Source organism: Leptinotarsa decemlineata, unplaced genomic scaffold, assembly GCF_025532065.1.
Source record: "Leptinotarsa decemlineata unplaced genomic scaffold, Ldec_3_MD MMD2_tig00026314_RagTag_RagTag, whole genome shotgun sequence".
Classification (NCBI taxonomy): Eukaryota; Metazoa; Arthropoda; class Insecta; order Coleoptera; family Chrysomelidae; genus Leptinotarsa; species Leptinotarsa decemlineata.
The window spans coordinates 14,982,281-14,998,525 of NW_027412684.1; the positions used below are offsets into that span (position 1 = coordinate 14,982,281).

The following is a 16,245-nucleotide window of genomic DNA, read 5'->3' on the forward strand; positions in this document are numbered from 1 at the left end:
TAATTTTTATAATTACCACATATGGGCTGATGAAAACCCTCACGCTATTGTCGAAACTAACCATCAAGAACAGTTTTCTCTTAACGTGTGGGGAAAATTTAATTGGGCCTCATTTTCTACCTCCTCGATTAAATGGTGAGGCATACGTTCAATTTTTAAGAGAAGTGCATCCAGTACCGCTGGAGGAAGTTCCTTTGGGCGTCAGAAGGTATATGTTTTTTATGCATGATGGGGCCCCCGCCCATTTTAGTCAAGTAGCACGTCAGCATTTAACTGAAACATATGCAAATCAGTGGATAGGTCGAGGAGGACCACAGAACTGGCCCGCTCGATCCCCGGATCTCAATCCTCTCGATTTCTCTATTTGGGGCCATTTACAGCATTTGGTTTATCGTACTCCTGTTCGCGATGTAGAGGACTTAAGAAACCGCATCATCGATACGTGCAGGGCAATCAGAGATACTCCAGGAATATTTGAGCAAATACGTGGCTCAATGCGCCGATGTCTAGACGCATTCGTAATGTCTGAACGTAGACATATTGAATATTTACTATGATTTCTACATGCTGTGTGTTTTGTTATTAATAAATTAGTTTTGTTTATTACCCTTTAATCGTTTAATGCAGGCACTAACTACAAAATAACAATAAATCCAGTTCCCATTTATGACGATGTATCTCTGTAGTTGTTCGTAAAATAATTTTTTGCTGCGAACTAATTTATTTTGGGCAAAAAACCCAAGAGACATTTTTTGTTTAGAATGAAACAGGCTATCGGAAATAAATTTTTAAATGGTAAACAAATAATAAGACAAAAAGTTACATTGGAAATAAATTTTAGGGGTTGCGTTTTCCACCCCTTACAACCATGGGGTAAACCAAATAAATTTCTGGCTAAGTGTCTTTCTGGTAGTACAAAACGTCAGGTTAATTTCAATATTGTAACTTTTTCAGTGCTTGTGAAAAAAATTGTTATACAAATTTTATGTACCCCCTTTAAGGGGCTATATCTTAACAAGGGATGCTCCAATGAAGTTTCTTTATATGAAAGATCCTATCTTTTTTTCGATGAGAAATCACCTCCTTAAATGTTTTACAGTTATTCAGTTACAACATGTATATACACTGTGTCCAAGATGAGTAAAAAAAAAAGCTTTTTTGACAATGTTCACAAAGAATATCCTGTGGATATCCCCCCATCGTATATTTGCAATATCCACAATGGACGTTCACTAGATATCCGTCAAATTTCTGTGCGTTGTCTGGTTTGCCTGGCACAAGGATATATCCCGGCCCAAAGAAATATGTATTATCGTTTCACAATAATTTGTTATATTTGTTAGCGATGTAAACAGTACCTTTCCTTTTGATAGGAGTTGGTGTCTGCTGCGAGATCATAAAGTGCAGTTCTCGTTCGAGTAGGTCGATTTCTCTGGCTTGCAATTCTTGCTCTCTCTGCCGCAGTTGTTCCTCGTGCATCCTTTGCTGCAGCTGAGCTCTGTTAAGGTCCTCTTCTCTACATCGCAGTTCCTGAAAAGGTAGATGATTTTATATCTAGTCGTTCTTGAAAAAAAAGAAAACAAAGTATAATTCAAAAAAATATTTACCTCTTCGTAAGATTTACAAGCCTGGCGACATTGGAAAAGCGTAGGAAAAAAAGTAATGAATATTAAATAGAGTGATAATAAGCGTTTCTTATGTCATAACGTATTTATTGTTTTATACGTATGTATCTCATCAGACATATGTCTGAGATACATACGTATAAAACAATAAATATTTCGAATTAAAATCTCAAAACATTCATCTCACCCAACTACCTACACCGTAGGTTCTGGTAAATGCCTGCCGGAAAACAACTACTTCCCCGGCTAATACCACGCTGGATATTGAATTATATCCTTACTACAGTGTAGGTAGTTGGGAGAGATGTTTTGAGATTTCATTTCGTAATATTTATTTTCTCATAAAACATAACTAGTTTTATGAGTGCAAACAGCACTTCATATCATATCAAATCCTGCCATTCCCTTGTATTTACATATTTAAATGCTTACTATACATCCACGATAATTTAACAAAATATAACACAAATTCTTCTTACCACAGTTACTCAACCAGAAATGGAAAATTGTTAAGTATTCCTAGACACAGATCCTCTAAATTTGAACAGTCACCCAAATATATGGGAATAAAATTATTCAATCACCTACCTGATCACTTTAAAACCATGAGTTTGATGTCATTTAAAAGAGAAGTTAAAAATTTGCTCCTGTCTAAGGCTTATTACAGCGTCAGTGAATTCCTTTTTGACGACTTTAGCTGATTGCGGTCCAGATTTTATTATTTTATTATACATCCAATTTTGACTAATCTTGTTTTTTTTCTTTATATTTTATACATTTTTATACTACTGAGATATTTTATCTTAATGTATGTTTATTTTCTTTATACTATTTTAACGTGTTGTACTGACATGTCCTATACGTTGTTAACGTCTCAAAGGATAAATAAATATTATTATTTATATGTTTCGTTGGCTGTTGCTTTCGGGTGGACGCATTTGTCCAGTAAAAACAAGTTTGACTTCGTCAAAACTATGTCGGTTTTTCATAAAGTATTATAAATTGCAATAACATTAAGTAAAGGCAAATGGAAGCATACATACACATAGAAAACTATTAGAATGGGAGAAATAATGAATGTTACGAGGGTCTCCTTCTAATTGTACAAAAAGTAGTAAAATAATTTTGTGGAAAGGTGTCTCATTGTTTTTCAAAATATTTGCTTCTAAGATTGATACACTTTTGCTTGTTAGAAATTTCTTATTTGTACATCTGCTGGGAATTATGAATAAACATATATTCGCAATAACATAAGGGCGTTTTTTATAGAAAATATGGATTAATTTGTTTGGAATTTTTCTTGGAAAAAAACCAGTAGCTCACAGATGGTGAAGCCGACCACTTTCAAAACCCTTCAATTTTATTCTTTCAATTTGTATGTAGATTTAACCACTGTCTAATGTCCAATTGATAATATGTCTGTATTTTTGAAGTTTCTGGACTGACTACATTGAACTAAATGATAAAAAATCTAAATAGTTTTCCCTACCTTTTCTTTTCTGCGCAATTCCAAGAGTACCTCTTCGATTTCTTGTCGCCAGTCGTCTTGCATTATGTGAAAACTTTCGTGGGGTGTTTGTGTAAAAGACGAATGTGCTATGTGGTCTAAGTCGTCTAAAATTAGTTCGAAAGATGGCCGCCGGTGAGGATCTGATTCCCAACATTCTGAAACAAAACAACAGAATTACTTGTCTGAAATAGTCCCTCTCCAATAATTGTTTCTTCATAAGTCACTTTTGCTGAATAGAATTCATTTTTCAAATCTTCAGGGCTGACTAATGCATATTGATTTCGGAATCTTTTTTCATCATATAACCAGAACATTAAAGAAACTTGCAATATATTAATATGAGTGATGAAGATATACAATAATTATCATTCACCTGTCGAGTCTCATCTCAGGTGAGGTATTCCATTGCGAAATGTTTACAAAAAATATTTCTACGTGAAAATCAACTCCTTATCAGAAGAAGAGGAAGTTTAGGTTAAGAATGAACGAAATCTCGAAATTCAGAAAGGACAAAAACCAAGATAAATACATCTCAGTTCCATACCACCAATATACGAGGAACTTTGGAAAGATTTTCAAGGAACTAGGTATGAAGGTTGTTTTTAAAACAAGTCATACACTACAGAGCCATTTGGGAAGTCCAAAAGACAAAGTCGAGAATTCGGAAAAATCTGGAATTTACGATTAAAGTAAGATATAAGGAACACATGGCACACTTAAAATATGGAAGACCTGAAAAAATCAGCAGTCGCCCATCATATTTTGCAACAAAACCATTCCACAGACTTCAGTTCATTAAGATTAGTTAGACAAGTTAACAACAACAGGCAACTAGATATCTATGAGAGTGTAGAAATAAGTAAACACAATAATATTATGAATAACGATGACGGACCTATACCAAAGAGCACACTATATAGCTTGTTAAAATAAAATAATGTTGTTGGTTTTACTGATTAATACATAAGGACACATTGCAAAAATAAATTTGGATAGGCAATATTGTGAAATTGATTTTTATATAGCTGAAAATTGTTTTATATAAACATATATTGTAAAATAATAGATAAGGCAAAATTGTAAAATTAATTAAGGTTGGTATACCTGCATGGTTGGTACACCTGGATGGTTTACCTGTATGGGATACCTATGTAGCATAAATAGGGTTAGCTTGCATTAGTTTCTAGTTTTAATCTTCCTCTTTGAAGATGATCACTTGGTGATCGAAACACGTGTCGAGGTGTTAATAATAATGATTTGGTGTTGGGAAAAAACTCCAGTAATATTCATTACTACACCAAAGGTTCCAAACAGTGAATCATAAGTCCTTATCATATATAATTTCTATACAGTGTAACATTTCCTTACTAATCTCTTGATGTAGACTCTAGAGCTAGAAAGCGGTACATGTGCCCTGTTCGAATGACTAGCTCTTGATTTGCGGAAGCAAGGGCGCAAATGGGTTCTTGTTTTTTTTATAGAATAGGGTTACCAAATTAAAAGCTCTCATTTGGACGCCATCTACAGAAGTTTCTAGAAATACTGTTCCGCTTTTAAACACTTGTCACTGTAGACCAACTTAGTTACACTGGGATGTGGGACATAGCAAGCATACCAATAATAATAATTATTCATTTATTTCGTTTGTTAAAAAGTACATAACAGTGGATAATTCAGTACAATAACAAGGAAAACGTCACAAGATTCTGTCCTTTTCATATACATATATTCAAACTCAAGTATTTATCTGAATATTTTAATAGAATTGAGATAAAAAGATGAAAAATATATGTAGTCACATAAAAGTAGCGAAATACTACAACAGTAAAATTGAAGGTCATGGTTATAACTAAAAAGTTTAAAATAATGGTAATGTCGAATAGTGACAAGAACATTAAAGAAGACAAAAAAGAAACACCTAAACTAAAATTCCTCAAGGGTGTAGCAATTTTTTTCAATGAGAGTAGCTTTCAGTCTTGATTTAAAAATATTGACATTTGGCGCAATCTTTACCGAATCATCAAGCTTATTGTAAAATTTTGGTACAAGAAAAAGGTGGCTTTTTTGGTATATGGTGGTTCGATGCATATGGGGTAGGTTAGGGTATTTATGCATATGGGGTAGGTTAGGGTAGGGTATTTATGCTGATTAGATATAAAATTATGACCATTCTGGTACATGTATATGATTAATTCATAAATATAAATACCGGCAACGGTGAGTATTTCGAGTTCTTTTAAAATGTTTCTACACGATTGCCTCCATCCTATACGAGCAATAGTTCTGATGGCATATTTCTGTAGTGTAAAAACCCTCACTGCAGACGATCCAGTGCTTCAGTTCAGTATTCCATATCGTATATGACAGTGTATTGATCCATAGTACAGATTCAACAAAACTTGTTTACTGCAATGGTTTGACATGAATCTTAGCGCATAGCAATTTCTGCGGAGTTTGTCGCAAAGAGTTTCAATGTGAGGGATCCAGATTAGCTTGTAGTCAAGTGTAAGGCCAAGCATCTTTGTTGTTGAGCAAGGTTCAACATACAACTCATCGTTCTCATAAATGCTAAAATTGTCAATAAAACTAGGAATACGGTTTACTTGAGTGTTTTAATAGGGCTTTGCATTCCCAACATTGAAATGAATCAATTCACAAAAATACTAAATCAATAATGAAAATCAATGGTCACTGTATAAAGAGATCAGAGGTTCAATGTTCAGATATGTTTTTCAATGATGGTCTTAATGGGAATAACAAAATAGTGGGTCTTACCCTAGGTTTTAATGTGCTAACCCTAACAATTTCTAACCAAAATCCTATTTCCTGAAACCATCAAGAAAATTCAAGGCTTTTGTTTTACATGCCTCCAAATAGACTCCTCTGACTCTTGAAATATGGGACTCTGGCAGTGTCCAGCAGTATCCACCTCAGACTTATATTTTACAGTGCAGCCATACAAGACCATGATGATCTCCTTCTTGTGTCCAATTTATTTAATTTTTTCCTGTTTTTATGCTATTAGTGGTTCTTATACTTTTATTGGTTCGTATAAGTATGCTTTTAATGATGTTACGATTTTACGATTCCATGATTTTTTATGATCCTTGCCTGGCAGAACTATAATACAAAAAAAAACTGTTGAAATTGTACTTAAATCACCACTACGTGTTCAATACATGAAGCCAGGCACAGAAAAGACTTTAAAAATTTCATCCTTCACACACAGAATCGGTATCGGTTCAAAGTTCAGACAATTCTACCATCTGTTACATTATTCCCCTCAGACATATACCCACCATCGAGTCCACCGATTCTAAGTATGAAGTTACCAAAAGTAGATATATAATATAGAATGCTAGGTCTTCTAATTGAAACCACAAATGTACGGTTAGCTCCTGTTGGTGACACCGTGCATATGTGAAGTTTTTCATTTTTGGTAACCAGTTGTTGTCCATCTTTGCAATTGGCTGCACCGCGCCAGAAACACCTGTCCGCGGTTTGCCCACTTTTTTGAGTGTTCCGTCCACAAATTTTCCCTTTTGATTTATATCATATACACTCAATAACGTCTTTATCTCTGTATATGTATATATATATATATATATATATATATATATATATATATATATATATATATATATATATATATATATATATATATATATATATATATATATATATATATATATATAGATTAGTACTTTTTGATTATTCCCATATTGATTTCAATTTAAGAGCCACCGGTATACAGCTGTTTCAGCCTATTGGGCATCGTCAGTACCGGGCAGGCGGTCCTCGATTGAAGACAAAATGAGAAAAACCAAGAAAGTACTTGATAAAAATAGCTGCGTAAACGCAAGCGAAACATAAGTGGAACCACCTATTGGTGTGACACCCAAGTCAACTTGCCAAGTTTTTATGTCAGTGTTGGTGGTTTGACCAATCAACCGACAACTGCGGTGGCTCTTAAATTGAAATCAATATGGGAATAATCAAAAAGTACTAATCTATTTATCTTTTATATATATATATATATATATATATATATATATATATATATATATATATATATATATATATATATATATATATATATATATATATATATATATATATATATATATATATATATATATATATATATAAGTGGTTGACGTCTATTTGCCTACCTAACCCTAACATGAATGACATTGATCAAAGTAAACAATATGGACTTTGAATAAGTGTCAGCATTCTGATTGATTTATTTGGAGTACTAGTGTAGACTGCTCAGAAGTAACCCAGATATGTGAAAATATTAAATAGAAATTTGAATTATTGGTATGTTACAATCTACAATTCAAAATTCATATGAAAGGTTTCTTTGTGTTCAGATTGTCTCCCAAACAATATTAAATGAAAAGTGGAAAAATGGAATGTTACAACGGTTTATTGGCAGTATCATGAATAATTTTTATAGAGTTTATTGCCTATATTTGCTTCTATTTTAGAAATCTATATTACTGCGTTTTCATTTATTCATGGTTGTTCGGGTATGAATCTGTATATGCATGAGTGTACGTAATAACTCTATAATTGAAATATTTTCTCTCTACATTGTATTAAATACGGTTTGTAAAATTGTCGTCTGACACACCTTTAGAACATAACTGATACGAAATATACATAATATAAAATTAATAAAGAGCTTATGAAAAAATCGCTAAAACCGAAACACGAAAATATCACTCAAGTACGGCACTTTCTCTAGAATCGTATTCGAATGTCCTGAAGTTATATATTGCTGATATTTATCGGATTTTCATATTCCACAGCTTTTTTTATACATTATCCTAAGCATGTACTGCTTGTTTCATGAAATCTTTAAGAAACTGACGATATTCTGTACAGCTGAGCAGAATGTATTAAAACTTGTAATTATTAATTATTATTCTCCGGTAATATTCAAAAACAACGGTAATATTTTAAAAACTTGAATGTCATACGAAAGCAACCTACAAACGCTGATTCATTTGTCATATTTATTTTCCATAAAAATATAAAGTGAAAGACATTCTGTATAGCTTAGTATATGTATTTTTATTAACTTGTGATCGTTAATTACTATTCTCCGGTCATAGTGAAAAACGTTAATATTACGTAGGAATCGGTTATGAAAAGTCCTATGTGAGCCACTGCTTTTACCAACGGCTAGGTTTCTGGTATTACCTCTTTTCAGCAAACTCTTATATGGGACTAATTTCTTAGAGAACAGTTTTCTGCGTCAGGCAGTGTCGGTAACATTATTTAGGTCACTCAAGCCACGATTACTCCATTGTCCATTACTTAAACTGGATAAGCAGTTCCATATACGAAAAACACGGCCAACTACCGTTTGATAATGTGTCGTAATATAAATAAATGCACATCCAAGTAGGCTTTAGCGATATCAAGACTGAATACTGAATCTCGTGCGAATTGAAAAATTATTTCTTCTTTGAATCGAGTCAAATATAGAATTTAACTTCTCAACATTACGATTCTTTTCCTCAAATACAGAAGAATTGCTACTAATCTGAACACTTTTCTACTGAAACAAGTTAGGTACAATCCATTTTAACTCGACCTTCTAACAGTAGTAACAGTATTTTATCGTTAAAAATAATAATTTCAAATTGTCCCCAGAATGTTTAATTTGAGGTTTAGCCACATCAGTTACATACTGTTTCAAATATATTGTCTTTCTTTTTCCATTCATATTTAATCAAGAATATTTTTCATAATTAATGTGTATGGTGTTGATATTTGTTTTCAAAATAGACTAGAAACGGTATACTGAACACAAAGTATATGGATGCTAAGCAAATTTCTCAGAATAGCGAAGTTAATGATTGATATTTTTCGTAAAATTGTGATAAAACTGACCGATACTTGATGAAAATCCATCATAACATCTTCAGGAGTCACAATAGTATTATGGCGCATGGAGATGCTATTGTATGGCGAAACAGGTGTCGTCGATTCTATAACACTTCAATACATTAAAGTTATTTTGAGGTTATTTTCCGTAACAAATAATTCCAGTAGGTTACATAACAATCGTAAACGAATTATTAATGATTATGTTGAGTTTCAACACTTATTCTTCCACGTAAACTACAACAAAATGAGTAAATGTTCTAGCTATAGTTAATTAACAGTATATTATATTATATAATTGGGGTATGAATATACTCTTGAAACACCCCCGTTTGGAATTCTAAATAATTTATAAAATTACTGAATTTCGTGAATGAGTAGACCAAAAATATAAACAGCAGATATACTATTTCTATATAATTGAATTGATAAAATTGATTTCATCTTTCCCCTTACTCAAAACAAAATTAAATCACTTGTTAATTTTTCCCAGTAGAAGGGTTCAAAGAAAATCTGAAAAAATACAAAGAACCTTTTGGGGTACATGAACCGTATCTATGTCCAAGATATGGAATGCTTGTTATGGTTTCTCCGAATTCATAATATATCCTAGGATGGAAATCAGAGAAAAGTTAACCAGTCTAAAGCTGTTGAGGAAACACAAAAACCCCGCAAGTTTCCGAAGATATATTTTTTCTGACATTCTGGACATTTCATTCTTTTATTCTCTGATAGAACACATCTACAAGTTTTCAATTCAATTATATGATTCTTTTTATATTGAATTATTTCATTTGTAAGACAAAATTTTTGAACATGACAAGTTTTCAACTAATTAAACTCTTCAGAAATATTACGCAGTACCTTTTCGGGGTTCACTTTTCAGTTTGCCCTTTATTGAGCAGATTCTTTATCGATTTAGCTTTGGTTATTTTCAAATTTGTGGAAGTTTGAGAACCCCTAAAACATCAAGAAACACGGAAGAGAAATCTATTGAGAATCCACGTTGACACTTTGGTTTCTAACAAACAGAAATGTTCTTTGCCGCTCCATATAATATGCATTAAATCAATCACGTCACCTAACAATCAAAGGAGAAATTGAAGGCAACAAGTTTAGAGATTCCTGCTGATTATAAATGCACCTTGAGCGTGATATAATAACACCTGGGCGTACCAATTCAAAGAATTCAATCGTTAAAAGTTTGAATCAAATAATTCGAGTTCATTTCTAAAAATAACTCACCATCCTAAACTTTCAATAATACAGAAAATATCAGTCGTCATAAATTGCACCTGTTCCGAGTATTTTAAAGCAAGTGATAACACATCTATGTCAGTATGAAGCCCATAAACTTTATCTTTTGGATTACCTAGCGATAACTTCAATTACGATTCTGCCGATATTGCGTTGATCTCGGAATTGGTACTTTGCCCATATACACCTATTACAGGGTGTGTTTGAAACTGTTTCTCATCAGTTCTGTTCGTTTTGGCTGAGTTTTCGAAACAATCTCTGATAAATTCACTCTACAATCAAAATTAATTACTTGTGTTTCACATTATCACCAAATCATCGTCTGAAAATTTCATAATTTTATATTAGTATAATTTTTTAGAAATAATTCTCCTTGGCAACTGATTATTAAAAATATTTAAACAATACTGAATAAATAAAACAAGAGGAAGGGTCAGCGCAAGATTTTAAGAGTTTCCCAAAAAATTTCTCCACTGGTTAACGGCAGGTTAACGGTTGTAATTAGGAAATCATGTAAAAATAAAAGATTTTCACAAACCCAGAGGAAATATACAGATAATCTACTTATCTTAAAATATATATGAAAAAAAAATATTAACAAATTTTGAAAAACTACTCTACTTTTATATTACTATAAGACAATCTGCCAATGAAAGTAAATCACTTTACAAATAAAAACACAAAACTGCCGAAAATATACATATAGTTTTTTTTTAGGTGATTCCATTATTGCTATTTCAACTTATATGGTCGGTTGAACTGGACAAAAGTTTTGGGGAGCTTATGATGGCACTGTTTGGAACCTTTGATGTACTAATTAATATTACTGGAGTTTTTTACCAACACCAAATCGTTATTTTTAACCCCTCGACACGTGTTTCTATCACCAAGGAAGATTAAAACTAGAAACTAATGCGAGCTAACCCTATTTATGTTATATAGGTAACCCATACAGGTAAACCATCTATTATTTTACAATATATGTTTATATAAAACAAATTTCAGGTATATAAAAATTAATTTCACAATATTGCCTATCCAAATTTATAAATTTGTCGAGGTGTTAAAAATAACGATTTGGTGTTGGAAAAAAACTCCAATAATATTCAGTTTTGGGGAACTAAAATAATCTCTTTTCAGCTCAAGATTATCAGTAGTTGTTTTGGAATATTTGCCAAACACTAGAATTGTTGAATTTCGTTTTTTGGCTCTACAGCCTAATATAAAAAAGGCACAGTACCATCCAATACTGTTTCATATTTGTTATATTCCGAGATACACCAATATACAATGTGACGTTTCGATTATAATATTCCATCATCAACTCCATTTTTGGTATACGGACCTCTAGTTTTACCATCGATTTTTGTAGCCACTAAAATTGAACACTCAATCCCCAGCAGATTTCTGAAGAATTCAAATACTTTTTTTCATCAACAACTCTAGACACTGAAGTAGATTCTAATACTGTAGTAAGTAGGAGGGTGTTGCAAACAGCTTCATCGGACCAGAACCTGACATTGGCATCGATTTAGGCTTTGCCAAACAAATATTGAACACCTGGATGACAAGAAGATTTATGGACTTCCGGCAGAATCTTCCAGGATTGGCTCTCTCCAAAGCGTTCATTCACCCTTCGAAGCTTGATTCCAAACAGTTGTTGGACTACAGTAGGGATGAACTACGATGTCTAACATGCCTTCTTGCAGGTCACTGTCATTGGAATCATCATATGCAGACACTTGGACTGTCGGAAGACAGTGTGTGTCGCCTCTGTCTGGAAAATGATGAAACAGCAGAGCACATACGTTGTGCCTGCCCCGCTGGGGACCCAATCAGGTTTTTAGAGTTCGGCAGAGCCGTACTAAAGACCACTCATCATATAAAGTAATCGGCTTCGTTAAGAAGCTGGGTTTATTTGGTCGAGTGTGAATAGTTGTGAGCCACAATAAACCCTTGCGGGTTGCGGTGGAGGGTCAAATACCACTCACTTTGGACCTAACCTAACCTAGGTAGTAACTATGTGGAAGCTAATTCCCAGGTGTTTTGGTCGTAGTCTGCAGGTTTTTATGCCTGGCGTTTCGTCTACTACTGCGGTGTGGCGATGTGACAATCGTCACAGTTATCGAGTTGTTGTTCTCGTTCCGAACGCGGTAACGACTCTGGTGGTTTTATATTCTTATTACTGGGCGTGGCTTGGTTTCTCTTAATTGGATTACCTGAATTTGTTTGTGTACTTTTAAGGACAGGTAGCCAAATTTAATTAATGTTCATTGCCTCTTCTTCTTTATTGAAGTCATTTCTGTGTTTTTGAATTTATATGGTCTTTCTATATACTCTTGGATAGTAATTTTGAATTTCATCGAGTATTAGTGTATCTTTCATCTATTTCAAAATTGAAATTGAGAGTTCGAAATATACTTTTATTTGAGTGAATTCTATCAAAAGTCATTATCATTAGTTAAAATATGATGCGACACTATGGCATAAAAAATACCGGCATATACGCAGTACAACCCTTGCTAAGCCGGGGCGGATCACTAGTACATATTGAAATGGAGTCATTTTGTAGATCTTCAATTCATTCAATGCCAGCTGATTTACTTTTGTAAGCTTATTATTTCTATTTCCATTTCCAAAAACTGATATTATTTAGCCTTCTTTTACTAACGTTATTATTGTTTCATTCTGATAAATCTGATGTAATCTTTAGAAAAGTGTGCGTTCAAATTATTATAATACGATTTTTTTTTGTACAATGGAAGAGAAACCTCTGATTGTGGCACTTTAGGCGAGGTTAGATGGGATTTGAAATTCTTCCATTTGTTACGTTGTTAGGTTAATATGTCTTGGTTTTTTTGTATCCTTTTTAATTAACTTCACCTGTATGTATGTATGTATGTATGTATGTATGTATGTTTGTTTGTTTGTAACTCTCAAGCATTATTGTGTATTAATTTCACAATAATACTGGTATTTTTCATTTGTTATTGTTTTAAGCTTATTTAGTTCGATGTTCTTTAAAAGCGTGTTTTTCAGTTTTTTAAACTATATTTATTTATATATTAACTCGCTCCCGACGACAGAAATAATTATTGTTATATGAAAGCACAGCTTGTCACAAATGCCTGTCGCAGTACTAGCCAACCATCCAAACTACCTGTAACATCTATAAGTTACTATCTCGCCTCCTTTGCTTGAACAACACCCAGCGACGCTCCCTAACTTTGACACCACCTTCATCAAAGTACCGACAATATAAATGATTACTATTGCAGTCTGGAAGTTTGTCTCATTGATATTCAATGTGTGAGCCGTCTATTCCGAATATGAAAATACCAGAGAACAATGATCTACGGAGTACGCAAGCATAATGAAGAACAAACCGTACATACAGGGACGTTCTCGGCAACATATTCCAATAGATAAAACAAAGTCACAAAATCGTGACGGTTATGAAAGAGCTGAATCGATTTTCACGATTTTTGATTTGTTAGATTCGTTTCCACCCGGAGTAGCAAAAAAAGCTATCAAAACATTTTAAAAACTTGCATGGTGTATGCAAAGACAATTGAGGGTGGTATAACATTTGTTATTGTACTAGCACCAATAGTTTTTATGTCATAAGAGATGCAAAGTCAGAACGTTGTCATTCACAGTGCCGCGAGCGAGAAAATCGAATATTTCACAACGAAACCGTAATATAATTCGACCGGGGAATGTTGCGAATCAAGCTACTGCATGTGAAGAAAAAATCGCATTAGACGAGCGCCGTGTTCAGTGTTGCCACGACTACTGTTTTTGCAGTAGATATTCTGTTTTGGTTCTCGAGCTACGATTTTATTGTTTGAAAGTTATTAATCTACAGATGATTCAGTTTACTTTCTATAATGATTATACAATGACTGTAAATAGTGGAAAATTACCGTGTATAAAATATATTTTCACTGTTTTTTGTATCAATCTGATATTTTTATTCAAAACCCAGAAATAAATCATATTGGTGTTGTCAAATATTGGCCAATTTACGGGTTTTGATTTTCCAAGATACACACTGTACGTTTCCATATGAACTTGAGCACTTTCAATACATATTCGGAAGGGATTTTATATTTCAATATACCGGGGAAAAGGCACTACTGTTTCAATTTCCCCTTCTTATCATCGCTTATTACCTGTGTTAGTGTCCTAGGTTTTCAGTGAAAACAAATGTTGGTTAACATTACTCACGACTCAAAACTAACGACTTAAGACTATTGTCTGAACTTTTGAGTGATGTTAATGACATTTCACGGGATGAAAAAATACAAATCAAACTTCCGACTATTCATACGCTTCTACTTTTCAAACTCTTGAAGATGCCAAATACTCAAATCAGGTATTCACTCAAGTCTTCACCTTTTTATTCGAAAAATAAAATACATTCTCTAAGTTAATCAGGCGATTTAAAAAATGTCTCAAAGAAGCTGTTCAGCTAAACGTAACGTGACGTCACCAGATATATGAAATACAGGACCGGCTACGAACGACCATTAGATTCATACGTTTCTGTGTAGGCGTGAAAGATTTTTTTTGTGTTTGTATTCATCTATCTGTGTTGTGAAATATGGAGGATAAAAAGTCAAAAAAGCATATACATGGGTATTCAAACAAATTGTTTGTAACTGTTATCTAAAAATAGATATGCGATATTTCGATACATGAACTAATTTTTGTTACGATGATCATTTTAATGTAAATAATCACATTTATTTTAAAGTAATAATAAAATAAACACATTTACACCTATTAATGGTGGACAAAACTGTATTCATTACCTAAACCTATCAGTACACTCAAATTTTCATTTCTGAATAATGCAAAAAATTTAAATTTAGATAATTGGACGCTTCTATTCATTGAAAAAAAAAAACCTAATACTTATTCTTGAAATTGAACTATGCCATAACCACGAGTAAGTCACATTATCATTGAAACCTTAAACATTAAGTGCTTCGTTTTGAACAGCTCGGACATGATTCAGACGCTGAATCTAACATATCTCATGACGTCATACTAGCTGTCGACAAACGCGCAGTTATAATGTTGCGTATCTTGATAATGGTAAATGCTATCGACTTGAAATTTTCATGAAAATATATGAAAATTCACGAAAATGGATTTGACTCTATGCTCCAAAGAAATTTTACTGAATTAAAACGAAAACATTGTTTACAAAGTTGTGATTCTATATACGTTTCATCATTATTTTTCCTTATCTGTTTAGTATAATTTTCCTACCCCACCGCAAGAGACAGAATTTAGTGCCTACTATTTTGGAAATATAGTATAATACAGGAAACAAGATCCTTGGAATGAGCGCTTTGAAAATATGGGAGAAAAAGAGCAAAAAAATCATGAGACTAGTTTCCAGAGCTTCGGAAGAAATGGATGTTTCCTAAGTAGCAAAACAATTCTAAATTTGTATTTGTATATTGAATTTCCAAGTAAAGAGATGAACCCGACGGAACAGGAATTACCCTGTATATGTACACCGGTTGCGACATTCAAGAGAGACGAGAAGGGCCTCTAGCGTTCCGATGTGGTAGGAAAACCCAATCCGCAAATCAATTTGAATAGAGACATTAGCAATTGCGGTTGTCATACGCAGACTTGGCGGGCGCAATATGAATTACGCTCCAACACATGCTTCTTTAAAAAAAAAGGAGACGGGTTGTTGTGACAGAAAAATAATGAGGTTCCGGTCGGAACGAAAATATATAGTAGAAAACGTTCAACGCCGGAAAAAGAATTGAATGATGAGAATGTGTATACCTAGTGTACCGAATAAAAATATTAAATAATGTTGCGGAAAGTCTATTAATGGACGATCATCAATATGTCTTTCGGAAACAAAGCCATATAGACAAGCTTCTATCGTAGGTCATCCATATTTGGAATTACGCAATCGAG

At 33.2% G+C, this 16,245-nt stretch overlaps 1 protein-coding gene across 1 annotated transcript in view; it reads right to left on the bottom strand.

The window, feature by feature from the left end:
* LOC111511519 (mitogen-activated protein kinase kinase kinase 11) overlaps nt 1–16,245 on the bottom strand; it is a 92,770-nt gene that overhangs the window by 25,688 nt on the left and 50,837 nt on the right. Inside the window, exons 5-6 of the mRNA XM_074181448.1 lie at nt 3,115–3,290; nt 1,359–1,530 (exon numbers count right to left, since the gene is read on the bottom strand). Of these exons, the coding sequence (XP_074037549.1) occupies nt 1,359–1,530; nt 3,115–3,290 (348 nt within the window). The remainder of the gene's footprint in view (nt 1–1,358; nt 1,531–3,114; nt 3,291–16,245) is intronic.